Source organism: Drosophila obscura, unplaced genomic scaffold (assembly GCF_018151105.1).
Source record: "Drosophila obscura isolate BZ-5 IFL unplaced genomic scaffold, ASM1815110v1 contig_73, whole genome shotgun sequence".
Lineage (NCBI taxonomy): Eukaryota > Metazoa > Arthropoda > Insecta > Diptera > Drosophilidae > Drosophila > Drosophila obscura.
Genome location: NW_024542865.1, coordinates 8,154,665 through 8,170,214, shown reverse-complemented (window position 1 = coordinate 8,170,214; position 15,550 = coordinate 8,154,665). Strand labels below are relative to the sequence as shown.

Here is a 15,550-nt window from a genome sequence, read left to right as displayed (position 1 = left end):
CAGCCCAGCCCAGCCCAGCCAGCTGCGAGCTGTTTCCCTTTTTATTTGAACATGATGCACACTTCGGGGCGCTGGCACACACTCACAGATGAATGTTTGAGGTGGAAACAAAGAATTCGGGCAGCTGTGGATGGTTGGGACTCGGTCTGCCAACTGCCAGACAACGGCATGTCCAAGGCGCAGACACCGCAGCCCGGACGGGACTCCGTTTCCAGATTAATTTGAATTGCAAAGCAATGTGTGGAGCACTCAAGAGCAGAGCAGAGCAGAGCAAAGAAAACCGCAGAGTAAAAACCACAGCCCACAGCCCAAAGCCCACGTCCAAAAACTGAATCCAACTCCAAGCTGGCCTTCCCCTGCCTTAGATATGGGGCAAAGGAGGAGCTGGCGGTGGCGGATAGTGGGCGGGGGAGGGGGGGGGTGTGTGTGCCATATGGCAGTTTGCGTGGGCTAAAAAAGTTCATTTATATTTGCAAAAATTGGCATTTTTATGGCTTGACGCTTAAATATTTAATATGCTGCCTATTCAGGGTTCCATTTTTAAATTGAGTATCCAACGGCCCCTGCCCCTGCCCCTGCCCCTTGCCACTTCTCTCACATGTAAGCTGAGATGCGAGCAAGAGCTCGAGGGCCAAAGGGTCCCTGAACCACACACACACACACACATCCCATCCATATCCCATTCGGTATTCGGGGCCATGGCTCGCCTTGTGGGTCAGCAAACTGTCTGTGGCAGTGGCGCTGTGCCGCCCCCCAGGCCCCCCAGGCCCCCCAGGGGTCTGCCCACTAGTCAAGCCCAAGCCCAAGCCCAAGCCCTGCACCGCAGGCTCAATTGGGTAGAAATTGTGATTGCTTAGTATTTAGATTTTGTTTGGCCGGGCCGGGCTCGAGCCAGCGCTGACCCCCAGGGAACCCAATGAACCCGACAGCCCGTGGCTGCTGGCTGCTGGCTGCTGGCAGGCCATGCAGCAATTGCATGAAGCAATTAAAGCGCACATCAAATGGAGCTCCGTGACGGAGGTGACGAGCAGGATGACGGCAGGGTGGCAGGGTGGCAGGGTGGCAGGGAGGTGGCTTTGGCCACATTTACATGAGGATCATCACACAAGATTAATGAGCCACGGAGCAGGGGAACTCCAGCTCAAGTCAAGCCAAACGGTGGGTGCAGGGTGCAGGGTGCGGGAACTAAGCGGAGTTCGTGCCTCCGTGCTGGCAAAGTGAACTATCATTGCCAGAGCCATTTGAGTAATGCTTTGTGGACGTGTAATGGCCTGACCCCCACCCAACCAAACCGAACCCAACCGAACCGAACCGAACCGAACCCCTGACGGCAATTGAGTGTCGTCCCGTAGTCCCGCCAGTCATGATCTACGCTGCACTTGAAGCGTTGTGCCACGCTGCGTTGAGTGTGCGTTGGCGCCACTCAAATCCCAAAACGCAATTGAACGCGAAATGCGACGGCAATGGGGCAGAAACCGTGGAGCAGAAACCGTGGAGCAGCCGAGCAGGCGGAGGCAGGGGTGAGTCGCTGCAGCAGTGGGTGCTCTTATGAAGTAGTTTGATCTGTCATTTATATTGAGACAATATTGGGACGACAGGCTTCCCTGCCCTGCCCTGCCCTGACCTGCCCTGCCCTGCCCGAGGAATGCGATTATTTTAAAAGGGAATTTAATTAAAATTCTACAAATTGCCAGCCTGAATGGGCTGGGCTTCCTTGCGTTCCAGCAAACATCTTCATCACACACACACACACACACATGCTGTGTGGCATGTGGCCACACACACACGAGGGCTGGGGGCTGGGAGCAGAGGGCAGGCAGTGGCAGCGTGGCTGTCTTCAATTAGCAGGGAGTCAACATCTAATTAACTTTGCTGGCTGGCTGGCTGGCTGGCTGGCTGGGGGGCACCACCGAAAAAGGGAATCACAAATCTCAGGCTGGCGGCAGGCGGCAGGCATCTTCGAGTCAAGTGTCGCCTGCCTGCCCGGCAGTGAGTGGAGGAACTGCGTTGGCGACACGTGCCAAGTGGCCTGGCCTGGCCTGGCCTGGCCTACCAATTGCCTGCACAGAAGGAAGCCACATAAGCCGCTTACAGATTTAATTATACGCACGAAACTAAGCCGCCAGTGGCAGAGGCTCTCCGAGTGCAGTGTCTATGAATATACTCACGAGTACTTCTACTCCCACTCCCACTCCCACTCGTACTCGTACTTGTACTTGTAATCGTATCAATGCCCGCCCAGAGACTGTGGGCAGGGGCAATCCATAAGGCAGACTCCTCTTTCTGGCACATCTCAGCTCACTTTTGCACTGCTCAAATCAGGCGGCACAAGCTGCAGCAGCAGGCATGCCACATGCAGACAAAAAAGCAACTCAAAGTCAATCAAATGGCGATTAAAAGTAGAAGAATTCAGCCCCTAAAATTCGCCCATTGAAATTTCCTCTTCAGCAAATGCGCAGAGTGCGGGCGGGCGCGAAGGTCGCCATAGCCATAGCCATAGCCATAGCCATAGCCATAGCCATAGCCAAAGCGAAAGCAAAAGCAAAAGCGACCGCTAATTAGTTCAGAGGCCACTGGCGAGCGGACACAAAGTCCGATATGCTCATTAATTAAAAGCGGATTTGTCTTAGTTGCAGTCGCTTTTGATGGCATGGAAATGGCCACCCAACCAGAGCAACTAGCAAGCAGCCAACAGCCAACAGCTAGGAGCTATGATGCCCTCCCAGCTGGCATGGCTTGGCGTGGATGCTACAAGTGTAATCGTTCAGCAGTCACCACAGAGAGAGAGAGGTTGAGCCGTCAAAGGTTGAGCTTTTGTCTGTGCCACAGAGCAGAAATCGTGGCACCTGCTGCGCCCAGGCCTACGGTCGATGTGTGGCAAGTGTGGCAAGTGTATCCCTGCAGAGCCGCCATTCCAAGTGAGCCATTGTGGGGAGTGATTCTCATATCAGTATGTGTTCTGCTCCTGCTCCTGTCCCTCCATCTGCCCCTTTATCTCCTCCCCCTGTGGCGTGGGGAATGGCACTGACAACACGTGTTCGCTCACTTCACTTCTCGTTGCGAAAACGAACAGCCGGAATTATAATAAAATTGCGTCTTAAAAAGATATAAGTTTCTTCCCGTTGTTGATGTCTGCCTCCTCCTGCTGCTGCTCCTGCTCCTCCTGCTGCTCCTCCTGCTGCTCCTCCTGCTGCTGCTGCTGGGTCGTTGTTGTGCCTGTCGTCGGTGCTGCTGTTGGTGCTGCTGTCTCCTCTGCCTGTGCTTATGCAGCACTGTTTAAACATTGATAAGCCGCTGCCAGAGAGATGCAAGCAGGCGGCGCCTAGAGATGTGAAGGGGGCGGCAGCGGCAGCGGCAGCCCAAAGACGTTGGCGGAGGCTTGGTCAAAGTTTTATTTTGCTTTTTATGTACATACATTAATTTAATGTTGCCAAATATTTCGCTTGCCTCTCGGGCCATGCTCCGTTGCTTCGTTCACTCCGCTCTGTGCCGAAGGCCTCCTCCAGCACTCCATTTCGTTCCTTCCGCCTGTCAGTCCATTGTAATCCGTACTTATGATTTCCCCTGGATGTGGATGTGGATCTGGATGTGTGCGCGAAACAGACTGAAAGAGTATGCAGAATGTGCCTCGCATTTGGATAATAGCAGCGATAACGCGGATAACGATGGGTTGGCGCTGGGTGGGGGCTGCCACCCACTCCTTGTTTGTTTCAGCTACGTAGCCGTGCCGTGTGTTCCATCTCCTGTCGTCTGCTGTCTCCTTTGGCTTCGCCTTTGACTTTGCCATCGCCTTCGCCTTCGCCTTTGTCGCTTTTTTGTTTTGCCATCGAACGAGTTTATTTTTAGCTTGAAAGTTGAAGCAAAAAAGCTATGAATCGAATCGCAAACAAAAGCCGGAAGAGACTTGCAAATGATGCAGCAGGCTTCGGCTTCGTCTTCGTCTTTGGCTTCGTCTTCGTCTTTGGCTTCTACTTTGGCTTCTACTTTGGCTTCTTCTTCCAGCTCGTCACTCGACACTCGACATATTGGATGTGGATGTGCAGCAGAGGAAACAACAGCAACAATGCCTGCGAGTGTCAACACAGTGTCAAAGGAAATTGCAATGCACTTTCCAGGAGCTGTGGGTGCTGGGTGGTGGGTGGGCTGCAAGGTGTGGGTCTGACAGTTACTGTGGCTGTTGGCGCGGGTGTGGCAAAACGGCAAATCGTTGGGCAAGTACGAGTCTGTTGGCAACACTCCACACTCCACACTCCACCCTCCACACACTCATCGCATTAAGGGAAAAGGAGAGCAGCTCCAGTTGCAGCTGCAGTCGCCAGGAGCTCCTTGACAGCGCCCAGCTCTTGGACCCTTGGATTACAAATGTTCTTACGCAGCTCTTCCCCTCCAGAGACAGTATAATTATAATATAATTAATAATTAATAAATATAATTATTATCATTGCATAATTGTGTGCCCCCCAAGCCCTGCCCCGTGTCGCGCATCACGTTGCGGATACTTGATATTCGATTGCGTCTGTCAGAGGTGCAGGCATCTGCGACTATCCACTGCTGAGAGGGTTGATCCCTTATGGCAGCTTATGACCGACAGGGAGGCGACTGTGAAGCGGCGAACAGGCAATGCAACAGCAGATAATACCCACAGCTACAGCTACAGCCAGGCAGCCAGGCAGCCAGGCAGCCAATCAGCCAATCAGCCAGGGGTAATTTATACCCGTACGTAGCATTATTGCGTTGTCATCAATCAAAATTAAATTCCACGCACTGCACCCTTCGATGATACTCGTGAAATGGCTGTCGTTTGTTTGTTTTTTGTTTGTTTTTTGTTTTGTTTTGTTTGTTTTGTTGTTTGGGTTACATTACGGCTGATTCGTTACGGCCTTTGATGGGCTTTCATTTCTCCAGGTGACACTTGAATGGGCTTCTGCTTTTGTCTTTTGCGCCCGCCGCATGATCCAAGCAGCTAGGCAACGACAACGGCAACGACAACCCAACCACACGCCACATCCATTTTCATGGGTGGCTCTTCATCAGAGCGGGCGGCCTTCGGTCGCATAAATTGCTTGCTTTTTCATTAATTTCAAGCCGAAATTTATGACATTTGGCTGGAGCGAGGCAGGCTTCAAGTTAATGGAAACAAATCAGAGGCAACGCATAATTTAGCTACGGGAGGCGGAGACGAAGATGGGGTGGGCGGCTGGGAGGCTGAGAGACTGAGAGACTGAGAGGCTGAGAGACCAGCGGCTTGGCTTGTTTTGATTTATTTCGGCAACATGTCGCACACATTGTAATTTTTTACCAAAATATGAAGCCCAAATGCAAATGACTGCCATCACACATGGCCGCGCACAGTGGGCACGGCACGGCACAGTGGGGCTGACTAATCCGTCTTCATTTGCGTGTGGATATCCGTGGGGAATGCCCCCAAGCCAGAGGGCAGATGCAACAACCAACCGCCCAGCATTAACACATACATACATACATACATACATACAGGTTTCCAGTCACTCGATGCTGTGCCACTGTGCCAGCCAGCCAGCCAATTGAGCGCCGTGGCACCCATTCATAAAGATTTCGAATGCGTGTCGGGCAAACGGGGCGGATGCGCAACGTCAATTTAAAAGGGCTCCGTTTCCCCCCCTCCCACCAAGCCCAAGCCCAAGCAAACACAGTCGGACTCGTCACTGTGTCACTGTATGTGTGTGTGTGTAAGACGTGTTCTTGTGTGTTTGTGTGTGTGTAAGCCAGCAAACGTGCCCCGCCTGCCAAATGGTTTGGGCAAATGGGCAATAGGGGACTCTAAAGCCAGCCCCAGGGCCCCCACAAGCCGATCGGTTTCAGAATCAGAATCAGAATCGGAATCAGAATCGGAATCGGAATGGGCTGCTCTCCTCCCCCAGCATTCTGCTCTGTTCGGTTCGGTTCGGTTCTGTTCTGATTCGTGGGGACGTGCACAAATATTAATCATTCTAAAGAGAGGAAAAAGAAAAACATCCTGGACACAGCCTTAGCAGCCCCGAGACAAAGAAAACACTTTACAAATGGGTGGCAGGGCGGGGCGGGGCAGGCCTTGTCGCAGTTATTAATACATGATTCCGGCTCGGACTGGCTTTTATTTTTAGCAATCAGCAGGGCTGAGGGGCGAACAATTTATATTCGTAGCCAGAAATCAAACTAAACGATTGCTGCCACTCCTGGCTGCCACAATTCTTGTGGTCTTCTGGCTGATTGCTCAATTAATATCCCTACACCTGCAGCATTTTATTCCATTTGGATTCGATGCGATGCCATTGCCATTGCCATTGCCATCTCATCCATATTTGAGCAGGCCAAACAGGCCAACCAATTGCCAGTTGCCAGATGTTTTGAATTATTAAACGTGCCCCTTCGGCCACACCATCTCCCAGCTCCAGCCCCAGCCCCATCTCCAGCTCCAGCCCCATCTCCATCTTCATCTAATCCGGATAAAGTGTAATCATTGATTGAGCTGTTTACGTTGTTATTTACCCAAAAAGTTGCTCCCAGTTGCTCCCAGCTGCTGGCCCTGGTGCCCTCTGCTGGTATTTGCATAGGCCAGCCACCAGGAATTCTACCGGGCTACCGGGCACCGACCCTATCGCCCTTTTTACCTTTACCAATTGCCATTGCCATTTCGGCTGCGGCTAGCCCTTGGCCATGTTTCCAATCAATCGCAGGGGGCAGCGCAGCTAATTAACTGGCTAAGTAAGTGGTTGCTTCTGTTTCTGCTTCTGCTTCTGTTTCTGCTTCTGTTTCTGGCTGTTGGCTTCACCTCGAGCGGATTCAAGAGAATTGCCTGGGACTGGGACTGGGACTGGGACTGGGTTTTCAGTTCGGGCTGACTCGATTTATGTGTTTAGCGCTATCGCCTCCAAACAAAAGAGAGGGCAAAAAAGGCAAGAAGGAACAGGATGAAAGTACGAAAACAAAGATGCTCAAAGATTGCTCATTTCAACGTAATTTGAGTTTAGAGCAACAGCATTAACAGCAGCAGCAAGGCAGCAACAAGGACCAAATGCTCACAAAATATTGCCAGTGGGTGGAGAGCAGGGCAACAAGAACAAGAAAAAGAACAACAACAACAGCAATGAAAAAAAACAGTGGAAAAAGTCAAATAAAAGTTTTTGGGCTTCGCCGTGGAAAGGATTTTCGCTCAAGTCAATAAACCAAAAGCTAAAAACCCAAAAAGGCGGCGCCGCGACACAAGATGCCTCTCCACAGGCTCCACGGCAGCCTCGCCGTGAGTCTAGCCACCGAATCAGAGTGCGGCTTAGGCGCTGATGCTGTGTCTGGCAGCCAAAACGGGGCACAGCTTATCCCAGAGAGCCCATCATAGAGCAGCAGCCACAGTGGCTCAGACCAGAGTCCAGGTGTTTCGTTCACTCACCGTGTCCGAGATATTGACTTGGGACTCGGCCTAAACGGTTAACGGTAAACCTAATTACTTCTCAGCGCAAATATAAAATTAACTACCTAATGATATTTATTTTAAAAGCCAAATGAAAATGGCAAGTCATTTACGCAGCTCGCAGCTTCGCATCTCCTCCTTCGCCTTCTCCTTCTCCTTTCCGCTTCCCTTTTGGCAAACCTTTTCGAGCACCAGCAAACACCTTGGAGTCCCACCTTTTCCACCGCTTCACCGCTCCAAGGACAGGCCCAGGGCACACAGATGGGCACTCCATTAGCCGGAGCCAGCAGCAAAAATTTAATATCCATTTGTGCCCCGAGAAAATCCAAAGCATTTCCCCATAATTATCTCCCCAGTGGGTGTGCCAGTGCCAGTGCCTGTGTCCCTAAGCAAGCTGCATTTGGCCTGCGTCCACTGCTAATGCTGATTGTGATGCTAAGCAGCAGGACATAGAGACGCAGATGCCACGGCTACACACGCCGACATAGCCGACATAGCCGACAAGAACGGTGACCCAAGCAGAGGGCCAAGCAGAGGGCTACGCATCGAAGCTCCTGGGTCTGTGCTCGAAGCGGAAGAGCGGAAAAGCGTTGGGACCAGCCCCTGCCCCTGCCCCTCCCGCTTTTGTTTTTATCCCGGAAGCAGGACAACAATTCCCGAGCATCTTTAAGGCCATTTTTAGTCTAATTATGGTCGCGTGTTTTTTGTAGTAGCGGAGAAGGTCCTACTCGTGTAGAAGAAGGAGAAGGAGTAGCAGTACGAGTAGGAGTAGCAGTACGAGTAGGCGAGTACGAGTAGGCGAGTAGGCGAGTACGAGTAGGAGACTACGACTAGTTGCTCGTAGCGAGTGGCAGCATTCGCCTACAACTGAGCGAACACTTTACAGTTTTTATGACCCATCCTTGCGTGCTATCCTCGCACCGTTAACGTAGTCCTGCATCGCAGCTTGTCAGCAATTTATGCGCTTCTGAGTGGCAGTCAGGCGAAACAAAACAAAACGAAACGAAGGCCAGGCCGAAGACGAGACCTTTGGCACTCTCCAAAGACGAAACTTTAGGCTTTAACTTCAGCTTTGTCCAAGCCAAAAACTTTTGTCGTTTGCCAACACACTCGTCACAAGGCAATGGTGGGGCTGGTGGGGGATGTGTGCAAACTCTTGGGGCAAATGAATTTCCACTCACTTTCAGCCAGAGACAAAGACAAAGTTAAACTATATTTTTTTTTTTGTAATATTTTCCAAGCCTGTCCGGGAGTGCAGTGTGACGACAGTAGTCAACCCCCCACCCACCCACAACCAGCGTTAATAAATGCCTTTGGATTCACGGGAACACGAGCAGCTGGGCTGGGGTGGGGTGGTGTGGGGGTGGGCGTGGGCGATTAATTCATTATTCAATGGCATTCACAATCGGCCTCATTACGCATTCAGAGAGTATCTGATGATGCTCCCCGTTATTAGTGGTACGAGCTATCTGTGTATCTGTTTCTGCTTCTGTTTCTGCGTTGTTGAATATCTTACGTCCGTTCGTTCGTCCGTTCGTTCGTCCGTTCGTTCGTCTGTTCGTTCGTCCGTTCGTTCGTCCGTTCGTTCGTCTGTCCGTTCGTCCGTCCGTATGTCCGTCTGGCATGATGCCATTAAACGACAGCCAGCCAGTATAATTTTCGGCCACCTGAATCTGAATCTGAATTGCATTAACATTGAGGGGGGGAAGTTGGAAATGAATCGGAATGAAATGGCCGGGAATTACTCCCCCATAAAGTTTAAAACAACGAAAACAAGCATCAGACGGACAGGCGGCCATAACAAATGCAAATACAATAATTAAAATTAATTAAAGCCCAAAGTAAATAAATAAATGGAGTCCGTGTGCCGTGTGCCGTGTGCCGCGCGTTGGCGACCCGAGTTCAAACCCCCAAAACCCAAAACCCAAACCCCAAACCCCAAGCCCAGCAGCAAACAACCCAATTGCGCTGGCTCGGGGCCCGAATGCTGGGCAACTTTAATTAATGCTGTGGCATTATTTATATTCGCAACAAAGTTTGTCTTTCGCGGCCCCCACAAGAGTCAAATTGAATTAATCAATTTAGGCAGCAAAAAAACAGCAACAGCAACACCAGAAGCATCCACAAACTTCGGCTAGAGCCGGAGGCTGCCTTACCATGTAATGATCACGAAACGGAATGAACCCATTTATGTACGGCCCGCGGAGTTGACTTCTCATTAGGCTGCCACGCATCTCACCCACTTCACTCCTGAAGCACTTCGAACTTAAAGTGTAGTTAAGCTCACGACAGAGTCAAGCATCACAATAGTTCCATCTCTAGTTCTTCGCTCTCTGAGAGAGCGCGTGAATGACTCTCTCTCAGCTTTGCGGAGGGTCGGGTCGGGTCTCGTGCCGTGCACGCTGCGCTACCTGCGAGCGGCGCATTTCCAAGCGATCAACGAGCATAAAGAGGCGTAAAAAGACACTGCTCTGCTCTGCTCTGTTCTGTTCTGCTTTGTGCTGTTCTGTTCTGTGCTTTGTTCTGGAACAAAAGTAACGGTTAATCACAGCCACATGGTGTGTAAGTAGCAACTGCAAACGGCGCAGCAAAACTTCATCTGGGAATAGTTCTGTGGAGTTTCTAGGGGAACCAAATAAACATATTTGGTTCTGTGGCAGACTGCACACGGCTGAAACTTGTGTACCGCAATTTTCACTCTTACTTTCACCTAGGCAGCGACTTCAGTTTCAGCTTTTGGATGCTTCGGTACTCTGTCCCCCCTTGTACACTCTCCTCTCCTCGAGTTGCTGTGTGATTTATAAAGCCACCGAAAGCCGTGCCGAAAGGTGTCGGTGGGCAAACACAAAACAAAAAGAAAAACGGTCTTTAAATAATGAGCCAAAGGTGTAAGCGAGTGGAAGTCAGCTCCTCCGTTGGCACGGCGCTAATTAAGTTGACAAATGTGGCCTGCTTCCTTTCCCCCCACTACCACCAGTCTTTGCCCAAGCTTCCTTCCCCAACCAAGCACTGATTATGATAATGTTCTGCTATGCTCTGCCGGAGAGCGGAAGGAAGCGGCACAGTCACAGACGCAGAACCATAAACAGAACCATAAACAGAAACAGAAACAGAACCAGAAGCAGAACAAAAAGCAGAACCAGAACCAAAACTGAGACTGAGACTGAGAGAGAGACTGAGAGAGAGAGAGAGACTCTCAGTCCCCAGGGGGACATGCAAATTATTCATCTGCGAATGTCAAAGCCCACTGATTGCCAAACATTGTAGGGGTCTTAATCATTCGTCGTTTACCCTGACAGAGATGTATGCAAAGAACGGGCCGGTGTACTGTACTGTACTCCATGAATGACAATTGACGGCTGCAGTTGGCAAATGTCAGTTGTGGGCAAGATCTGGCCAGTCCTTGCGGCCGAAAATCGAGCAGCAGGTCGTCCCACCAGAGGACCAAAAGGTCGCTGGCCATAGCAACAAGTCCTTTGGCAACATGTTGCCCCGTGGCTGTGGTGAGTTGGCCGCAGACGCCGTCGCATGGCCAACATGTTGCGGTTCCCGATGCCGATGCCGATGCCGCTGCCGCTACCGATGCCAATGCCACAGAAGGCGCCAACGATTGACGACTGACAGTGTCAGTGTCAGTGCTCCACGAAGGTTACGAGGCACGAGACACGCCGCGCAACGTGAGCTCTGTGTCCGTTCTTGGAGATTCCCCCCACACACACACACACACCAATTTTTTTCTTGTTTTTCTTGCGTGCTTTGCGCTTCGTTCGGTGTCCAGTTTCAGTTTCAGTGTCGCGTCGCGAGTGCGATTGCTGCACGAGTGCTGCAAGTGACAGCCGATTCAGGTGATCAGCCAGGTAGGATCCGCGGCGATCCGAGGGACAGCCTCACGATTGGCACCTTCTACCGCTATCTGCGCCAGCTGCTGTCCGCGCTTGCCCCGCTGGCCACGGACGCAGTACTCCAGCTCAATGGCAGCTATGCGGCACAGCAGCTCTACGGGGGCGCCTCCCCGGGAGCCTTTGGCGTTGGCTGGAGCATCGGCAGTGGCAATGGCAGTGGCAGTGGCAGCGGGATTGCTGAGCAAGAAGTTAGCATCAGTGGCACCGATCTGTTGTACAACTACAACTACAGCGGCAATGGATTGGAGCTTGCTCTGGAGGCGGACCTTGGCGCCCGGACCGGGCTCGGCCTGCTGGCTAGCACACTGTCCACTGTGGTAGCCACTGGCACAGCGGCCCCGTCCAGCAGCAACCACAGCAGCCGGGTGGGAGTGGCGAGAGTGAGTGCGGATGTGCCCATCTGGGTGATACCCTGCTACTCGATCATCCTGCTGTGTGCCGTCGTGGGCAATCTGCTGGTGGTGCTCACCCTGGTGCAGAACCGTCGCATGCGCACCATCACCAACGTCTTTCTGCTCAACCTGGCCATCTCGGACATCCTGCTGGGCGTCTTCTGCATGCCCGTCACCCTCGTGGGCACCCTGCTGCGGCATTTCATCTTCGGCGAGTTCCTCTGCAAGCTCATCCAGTTTGCCCAGGGTAAGTGCAGCCCTTTGGCTAATTATGCTAGAGCCTAACGACAAATAAATGTAAAGTGTGTCGGGCCTGTGCTAATATTTCCCACTCCGAATCAAATCAGGAGCCCCAGCAACCCATTACCCTTCGAAGGGACATTCGAGAACCCTTGCAGACATATCAGCCACTGCACATCCAGACTAGGTTCTCGGGTACGCATTACAACACACATTTTTGGTCTTAGTTTAAGTGTTGCACAGGGATGTGGTTACACTTTTGGGTGCCTTCATTCGCCGACAGGGGACGAACTTGGGTCGTGGCCGGACCCAAATGCAATCGAATGGCCACGAATGGCCTCCCCTCAATGTTTCACTGCCCCACACTTCCCTAGCACTGCAATGGCACTTGCTCCTCCCCTCACGGCTCTGGAGCAGAGTTGTGTCGGAGTGGCAGCTCATCCGCCATATCTTCAGTATTCAAAGTGGTTAGCGTTGGTTCTTGTGTTAGCGGAGTCGCCGCCTCACGTTGCAGGAGCCCAAGCTGAAGAGCTGCAACGCGGGTCCAGTGGTGTTGCGGCTCGACATTTTGCATTTCTGTTTTGTGATGGAGAATCAATCAACCCAAAAGCACACGGCACACGGCAGATGACAAGTCGAAGACACAAGTCTACAATTTATGCTTTTTTTTTATTATTTATTGTCCGAAAATGGGGCAGAGACAGGGGCAGAAGCAGTGGCTGTGGCTGTGGCATTTGCTAAGCGGCGCTGCTGTTGGTACCATTATTCTCTTTCTCTGTTTCACCCACTCTGAGCATTGCAGAGGAACACGCTCTCATTATCTCGCTCCTTTGATCCCCTCTGAGCGAGTAACTCCATTGCACACACACACTCTCTCTCTCTCTCTCTCTCTCGCATTGGACAGACGACAAGTGCAACTGTAAGTCGATTAAGGCAATGAGACACACAACAAGGAGAGAAATACAAAGGCAAAGGCAACAGTGATTATACACTGAGAACAATCCCATGGCGTATTTCCAAGTAACAGACAGACCGAAGTGCACTCAGAGCATACTAATATGATCCGACATGTACATAGATACACAGGAACTATTTATTTACGAGGGCTGTCCCAGCGAAAGCCGATTAAAAAAGGGAAATCCGACTAATAAAAGCTTATGTTTAAATACTTTCATTTAAAAGGGCTTAGTCCAACCCAATTAAAGTCGAGCTGGATTGTACCCTAGGGGAAAATAATAAACAATAATTTACAACAATAAACTATTGGGTGGCAGAGTTTAAGCGAGATGAATATGAATATATATGAATATATACACGAATATCGTAGTGGGCGACCAAACGAGGAGACCGCATCAGAAGTGGTGGAAAAAATTAAAGAATGTGTATTGGATGATCGGCGATTGAAAGTTCCTGAGTTAGCTAAATGTGTGGGCATTTCAAAAAGTGCTGCACATCGCATGTTCACCGAAAAACTGCACATGGAAAAGCAAAGCGCCAGATGGCTGACTTCAGAACAAAAGCAGCGTCGAAAAAATAAAAGCCATAACGAGTTATAACTGTGGATGAAGCATGGGCTGATTATTTTCTATTTCCAAACTCGAAAAAAATTACTCGCTGGAAAAAGATTTGACAGCAACAAGGAGGTGGAGGTGGAGGCGGAGTCCGAGGCTAATTTCTATTTTGAGGAGCTGCACAGTACTTACTATATACAGGGTATCGAAGCTATTGATAGCGACCTACAAGTATCCTACGCTGAAACCCAAAAAATATTCCAAATTTCTGAGTTTTAGTGTTTTAGTGGTTAGGTCGGCTATTTCTGGGACATCCCTCCGACGGACATGCAAAGAGAGCTCCACTTACCGCAGATACGCGGAGTGCCCCGAATATGCAGAGCTAGGCATTCGTTTCATCTGCCGCTGCCCTCGAGACGGTCACTGGACACCCTCTCAGCTGAGCGCCCCAGTGGGACGCCAAACGAATGTTTACACTGTCCGCCGCACATTCACAAATAAACATATAGCTCGTATGCGAATGCCCTTTACTCTTTGCCGCACAATGGGTCCGAATACCCAGAATTATAATTACTATAAATAATCTTGTATGAGCTCGAAACATTCGCAATCGAATCAAATATCCAAGTATCCCTCTTGACTTGTGTCATTCCTCGAAACTAATTGAGAACCAAAACCAAGTAGGCTCTCGATTTGTATAAGGAAGTGCCACAATGGACAGATGCCGCTTGACGCTGAATCCGAATCCGATTCTCAAAATCTGAAAGTATTCATGCAGAGGAGGCCACTCGATCCGGTCGTTGCATATTGGAAGGTTTCTAGCGGGACGGACAGCCGGGAGTCCGCAAGCAAATTAAATGGAGCCGAATAGGGAGACGGTGAAGCAGCCCGACTCCAGTCAACTGAAACGTGTTAGGCAACAGATCCTGCTGGCCAATGTCCAGGAGCTGATCCAAAAGATGACGCATCGCTGCTTCAGAACGTGCATCGTGCGGCCGGGCCCCAGGCTGAGCACCACCGAGCGGGCCTGCCTCTCCAACTGCGCGGATCTGTTCATGCTGACGGTCCAACGGGTGTCGCAGCAATACTTCCGGCGCAAGCAACGCCAGCAGCAGCGCCGCCTAGCAAATGCCAAAGGCACTGCTGCAGCCACTGCCACAGCCACTGCTTCTGCCCCTGCCGCATTTTCGGACAATAAAAAAGCATAAATTGTAGACTTGTGTCTTCGACTTGTATTGTATTGGCATCTGCCGTGTGCCGTGTGCTTTTGGGTGTGGATTGATTGATTCTCCACTGGACCCTCCGGTGCAGCTCTTCAGCTTGGGCTCCTGCAACGTGAGGGGGAATGGGGACTCTGCCAGTTCAAGCCTTGAACTTCAAGGCGACTCCGCTAACACAAGAACCAACGCTAACCACTTTGAATGCTGAAGATATGGCGGATGAGCTGCCACTCCGACATAACTCTGCTCCAGAGCCGTGAGGGGAGGAGCAAGTGCCATTGCAGTGCTAGGGAAGTGTGGGGCAGTGAAACATTGAGGAGGAGGCCATTCGATGGCTCATTCGATTGCATTTGAGGTCCGGCCACGACCCAAGATTCGTCCGCACTGTCGGCGAATGAAGGCACCCGAAAAGTGTAACCACATCCCTGTGCAACACTTAACTAAAGACTAAGACTAAAAATGTGTGTTGTAATGCGTACCCGAGAACCTAGTCTGGATGTGCAGTGGCTGATATATCTGCAAGGGTTTTCAATTGTTAGCTGGAAAGGCCATGGAAGAGCAGACTTGATTCGTAGTTGGAGTCGGCAATTGGAAAATGTTCTGGCTCGCTGCAAGCTCTCCTTTTTCCCGTGAAGCTTCCCCGGAAAGTTTTGCTTGCAGCTGAAACATGAAGGATTTTATTAGCAAACTTTATGAAAGGATTGGAGCCCAAAGAAGCTTCAAATTTGCCACGCTTCCACGCGCCTCAAGTGGCGCCTTCTCCGTAAACTCAGGCAAACTTTGGACAGCCCAAAGTCGGGCTCGTGTAACATAAGCTTTTGTCGTCGTTGACAGGAACAGGGACAGGGACAGGGACACG

General features: G+C 51.0%; 2 protein-coding genes across 2 annotated transcripts in view; both read left to right on the top strand.

Moving 5' to 3' along the window:
* The window catches only part of LOC111082269 (octopamine receptor), a 36,362-nt gene that overhangs the window by 1,976 nt on the left and 18,836 nt on the right, over positions 1-15,550 (top strand). The window contains exon 2 of the mRNA XM_041595524.1: positions 11,024-11,967. Within this exon, the coding sequence (XP_041451458.1) occupies positions 11,024-11,967 (944 nt within the window). The remainder of the gene's footprint in view (positions 1-11,023; positions 11,968-15,550) is intronic.
* LOC111082274 (mitochondrial import inner membrane translocase subunit Tim13) lies at positions 14,154-14,683 on the top strand. The gene has a single exon (XM_022378459.2). It carries the CDS (start codon positions 14,329-14,331, stop codon positions 14,677-14,679), a length of 351 nt encoding a protein of 116 aa, XP_022234151.2. The 5' UTR covers positions 14,154-14,328; the 3' UTR covers positions 14,680-14,683.